The following is a 5,083-nucleotide window of genomic DNA, read 5'->3' as shown; positions in this document are numbered from 1 at the left end:
TTAAGATCATCTAGTTCCAAGCCCCCTGCCATGGGCAGGGACACCTCACACTAAACCATGTCACCCAAGGCTCTGTCCAACCTGGACTTGAACACTGCCAGGGATGGAGCATTCACAGCTTCCCTGGGCAACCCATTCCGGTGCCTCACCACCCTAACAGTAAGGAACTTCCTCCTTATATCCAACCTAAACTTCCCCTAAGTTTTAACCCCTTACCCCTTGTCCTATCACTACAGTCCCTAATGAAGAGTCCCTCCCCAGCATCCTTACAGGCCCCCTTCAGGTACTGGACGGCTGCTATGAGGTCTCCACGCAGCCTTCTCTTCTCCAGGCTGAACAGCCCCAACTTTCTCAGCCTGTCTTCACATGGGAGGTGCTCCAGTCCCCTGATCATCCTCATGGCCCTTCTCTGGACTTGTTCCAACAGTTCCTTGTCCTTCTTATGTTGAAGACACCAGAACTGCACACAATACTCCAAGTGAGGTCTCACAAGAGCAGAGTGAAGGGGCAGGACCACATCCTTCAACCTGCTGGTCATGCTCCTTTTGATGCAGCCCAGGATACGGTTGGCTTTCTGGGCTGCAAGCCCACACTGATGGCTCATGTTCAGTTTCTCGTGGACCAACACCGCCAAAGCCTTCTCTTCTCTGCCCAACCTGTAGCTGTGCCTGGGATTGCTCCGACCCAGCTGTAGGACCTTGCACTTGGCATGGTTAAACTTCATGAGGTTGGCATCAGCATGTCAGGGTCCCTCTGGATGGCATTTCTTCCCTCCAGCCTATCAACCGAACCGCACAGCTTGGTGTCATCGGCAAACTTGCTGAGTGCGCACTCAATCCCAGCATCCATGTCACCGACAAAGATGTTAAACAAGACCAGTCCCAACACCGATCCCTGAGGGACACCACTCGTTACTGGTCTCCAGCTGGACTTTGAGCCATTGACCACAACTCTTTGGTTGTGCAGCCATCCAGCCAGTTCTTTATCCATCGAGTGGTCCATCCACCAAATTGATGTCTCTCCAATTTAGAGACAAGGATGACGTGTGAGTCAGTGTCGAACACTTTGCACAAGTCCAGGTAGATGACATCAACTGCTCTACCCCTGTCCATCAGTTCTGTAGCCCCATCATAGAAGGCCACCAAATTGGTCAGGCAGGATTTCCCCTTTTAGTGAAGCCATGCTGGATGTCACCAAGCACCTTGTTGATTTTCATGTGCCTTAGCATGCCTTCCAGGAGAATCTGCTCCAAGATTTTGCCAGGCACAGAGGTGAGGCTGACTGGTCTGTAATTCCCCGGGTCATCCATTTTCCCCTTCTTGAAAATGGGGGTTATATTTCCCTTTTTCCAGTCATCGGGAACTTCACCTGACTGCCATGATTTTTCAAATATGACGGACAGTGGCTTAGCAAAGTCCTTCGCCAGCTCCTTCAAGACCCGCAGATGGATTTCATCGGGTCCCATAGACTTGTGCACGTTCAGGTTCTTCACTGTTCTCCTGGTAGCTGAACTAATGGTTTGCTGCTTTGCACCAACCTGTATGTTCCCAGACTACTTAGGAGGTTCTAGCAGTTCTACTAGGGGAAGCTAAGGTATAGGTAACCTTGCATTTGTTATTATCTGAAATTTAAAGAGTTACAGTTAAGTAAGTGTCCTGGGTTCAGCAATAGCAGTCATTTTTTCTTCTTAGTAGCTGGTGCAGTGCTGTGTTTTTGACTTTCGGCCTGGGAACAGTGCTGATAGCACTGATGTTTTTAGTTACTGCTCAAATGTTTCAGTCTGGCCAAGGACTTTGTGAGCCTCATGTTCTGCCAGGAGGAAGCAGAGACAGGACACCTGACCCAAAATGACCAAAGAGGTATTCCATAACACAGCATGTCATGCCCAGGATGTAATGGAGAGCTGCTTGGTTGGGCTGGGGGGGGGAGTTATCAGTCGGCTGGTGCTGAGGTGTTGTATTCTCTTCCCTTGTTGTTTCCTTTATCATTATTATTGGTGGTAGCAGTAGTGATTTGTGTTATACCTTAGTTACTAAACTGTTCTTATCTCAACCCGTAGGAGTTGCATTCTTTTTGATTCTCCTCTCCGTCTCTCCAGGAGCAGGGGGAGGGCAAGAAGGGGGGGGAGTGAGTGAACGAGTTACCTGACTGGTTTTAAACCACGACAGTAAGTCACTCTTTCGAGTTGAGCTGACCCCGTTGAAGTCAACGCTTTCCAAACAGTGTCTCATTCCTGGATGTTATTTTAGAATTAAGACTGCAAATGTTTTGTTGGTTTTGTTTTTTTTTTTGTTACAAGTAGGTAATAAATTACTGAAATACTTGTGTGTGGGTAGTTGTTCTTGCTTTATTACCATGAACGCTACCATATGCTCTCATTGCAAGTAGCTCAGGGGTCTTTCCTACAGCTGCCGTTTGTCTGATAGCTTCTGCTGACCTCTGGTTTTCCCTTCAGACATTAGCATAAGGAACTGTAATGGAAAGGCTCATACAAGCATGAACGGAGACTGAATGGGAATATTAATCTGGATATAGATGCCATAGCAGGAGGACATGATGGGAAGGAGTGCTTTTAAACAGACTGTGTAACAGCCCCCAGATGAGCAGGATAGTGAGACTCCAGCACATCTGCCTGCAGGTTTACAAGGTACCTGCAACCTTGAAACAAACAAGACAGGACAAGCCTGGGAAGTTTTAGTTTGTTTTCTCTCGCTCACTTTTCCACTTCCCTTCTTCTGTGCTCATGCGTTTCTGCTCTTTTTTTCTCACATTTATGACTTCTTGCTCTTTTTCTCACTTGCACATTTTTCTTCCTTTATCTGTTCTTTTCACATGCTTCACAAGCTTTTGCTTCTTGCTTGTGCTTTTCCTTCTCTTTTTTTTTTTGTTTGCGCTTGTTCTCCTTTCTTTTTCTCTACTGACTTTTGGGAGTGGCAGACCTCATTCAGGAAAACCTTCTAGGACTCATGCCAGGTCAGTCATTAATGATGTATGTACCTCAGGATACTGACAATTCTCAGAGGCTGCCACAGGTTTGATAGAAGCACAGCTGTAAACAAAATCTGGCATTTTCCTAAGTGGAAAGGTGAAGGAGAGTGTAGTATCACTGTCCTCATACAACGCTGATACAGTACTATATCCACAGATAACTGTAATACACTAGTTGCTGCAAAATATCCAGGAGCCCACTGCATCTGCAAAATTTAAGGATGTACATGCAGGACAGTTGCTCCTTTCCCAAGTGGTGCTTTGCTTTGGAGTGCTTATCTTCAGATATAGGAGGAGGAGGTTCTCAGCACTACCAGGAAGAGCAAGGAATTGATTAAAAATGTAGAATAACAAGGTGGAACATTAATTATTAGTTATAAAGCTAGCTGATAGCAGGGCCACCAGTGTTCAGTGGTGCAAGGGAAGGTGTATGGGTGGATTCCATCGACTTTTGACGCTGCAAATGTAAAACCAAGCTTGTGGCTGATAGATTTGTTTTTATTATTATAGAACAGATGAACTAAAATAAGCCAACAATATAATTTTATGCCAACAGCCATCTTTCTAGCACAGGCAGTGACTGACTCAATGTACCTTTTTCCCCCTTCCCTGGGCCTCTGTTCAGTGGGAAGCAAATGGTGGTGGCTCTTGCACATGGGTTTTGGGATTCCAGTGATCTTACTATTTGTAGAGATGTGCCTGGGAAAAGAGGAGGTGGGAGAGCAGAGAAAAGAGTATATATGTTGTAGGAGCAATAAGCAGAAAGGCTTGTGAATCCTCTTGCATGTTCACATGTTGTGACCAGGTATATGGGACAACTGGAGAATTATGCCCTTTCAACATGTAGCAAGCCCCTAGCTGCTGCTCTAGTCAAGCCAGGGGTTTCTTCCCATTCCAAGCTAACAAAGGGCAAGATGCACTCAACTGGGGAGTTCCTGGAAGGGTAAGGGGCAGTCTATGTAAAACCAAACCAAAAAAACACCCCCACCCCTCCCCCCTCAAAATCCAAACCAACCTGCATTTTAAGCCACTTCAAAGTAAAAGTCATTTCTTATATTGTAATAGATATTTTTAAATGGCAGGACCACCATCCTAGAAAGACAAAGGGCTTGTACTCAAGACCAGAGAAAAAAAAGCAAAACAACAACCAACAAAAAACCAAAAAAAAAAAAAAAACAAAAAACAAAAAACAAAAAACAAAAAACCAAACAAAAACCAAAACAACCACCCCCAAACCAAACCAACAACCAAAATAACCAGGAGTGGCCCCACTCAAGCTTGGCTTTTCTCTAAAAACAGCACTCGTCATCCATCTGAACAGGTAAAAGGAGGAGTGGACAGAAAATAAAATCGGTGCAACTTCTTGCCAAGTGGCACATTACACCAAAGCTCCGTACAGTCCCGTGACTACACATCCTGTGGTGGCAGCAGAATTTCTTTCAGCTTTCATTGCTGTATATGTCTGTATGTATATCTGAACATATACATACACATACACACAGAACATATAATATTGTTTTTAATGTTTGTTTTGATCCTGGAGGAAGGCTCATCTCTCTTTCACATGGTTCTGTGCTCCTGCGCTGTTGCTACTCCCGTTGCCACTCCCGTTACTGCTGCTCCCGCTGCTGCTGCAGAGGACCTCTGTGAGGTCATCCATGATGGTGGTCTCTTTAGGGTCCACGAGGTTGAACTCCCTGATGAATAGGATAAAGTGTGTGTAGAGCGTGTTTAAATGTCCGTGCAGCTCCAGTGCCAAAGTCTCCTTAAAGTGTGAGGAGTAGATATGGGCCAGCACATGGAACAGATACTTGCAGATCTTCTTCACTAGGGATTCAAATGAGTTTGGGAATTCCTTGCCTGAAACAAAGACAGAGAAAACACCATGATATATAGTGTCAGCTGCTCCCCTTCAGACCTACAGCAGCATTTGTTTGGGCTGAGCTGTGGGTAAGAGCAACTAGCCCACCTTATACAGCAGACAACTTGTGCACCCTGTATCATCCTCACTTTTTCACAGAAATTCAGGGGAAGAATCTAAGTAGATTCTTTAAACATTTTCATTTGAAGTTTCAAACCCTAAGGGTTCAAAAAT

The 5,083-nt window shown here is 45.3% G+C and overlaps 1 protein-coding gene across 4 annotated transcripts in view; it reads right to left on the bottom strand.

Moving 5' to 3' along the window:
* Positions 1-4,187: 4,187 nt before the first annotated feature.
* Positions 4,188-5,083, bottom strand: part of MOB2 (MOB kinase activator 2) — a 120,053-nt gene continuing 119,157 nt past the window's right edge. For all 4 annotated transcript variants that reach the window (XM_061463142.1, XM_061463141.1, XM_061463140.1 and 1 more), the window contains exon 5: positions 4,188-4,848. In XM_061463142.1, coding sequence (XP_061319126.1) covers positions 4,538-4,848 — 311 coding nt within the window. In that variant the 3' untranslated portion in view covers positions 4,188-4,537. The remainder of the gene's footprint in view (positions 4,849-5,083) is intronic.

Source organism: Pezoporus flaviventris, unplaced genomic scaffold, assembly GCF_033815535.1.
Source record: "Pezoporus flaviventris isolate CSIRO_AGI_PZ_B2104156 unplaced genomic scaffold, CSIRO_AGI_Pfla_v1 ptg000036l, whole genome shotgun sequence".
Classification (NCBI taxonomy): Eukaryota; Metazoa; Chordata; class Aves; order Psittaciformes; family Psittacidae; genus Pezoporus; species Pezoporus flaviventris.
Note: the sequence above shows the minus strand (reverse complement) of the source record. Positions and strands in the feature narration are given on the sequence as shown.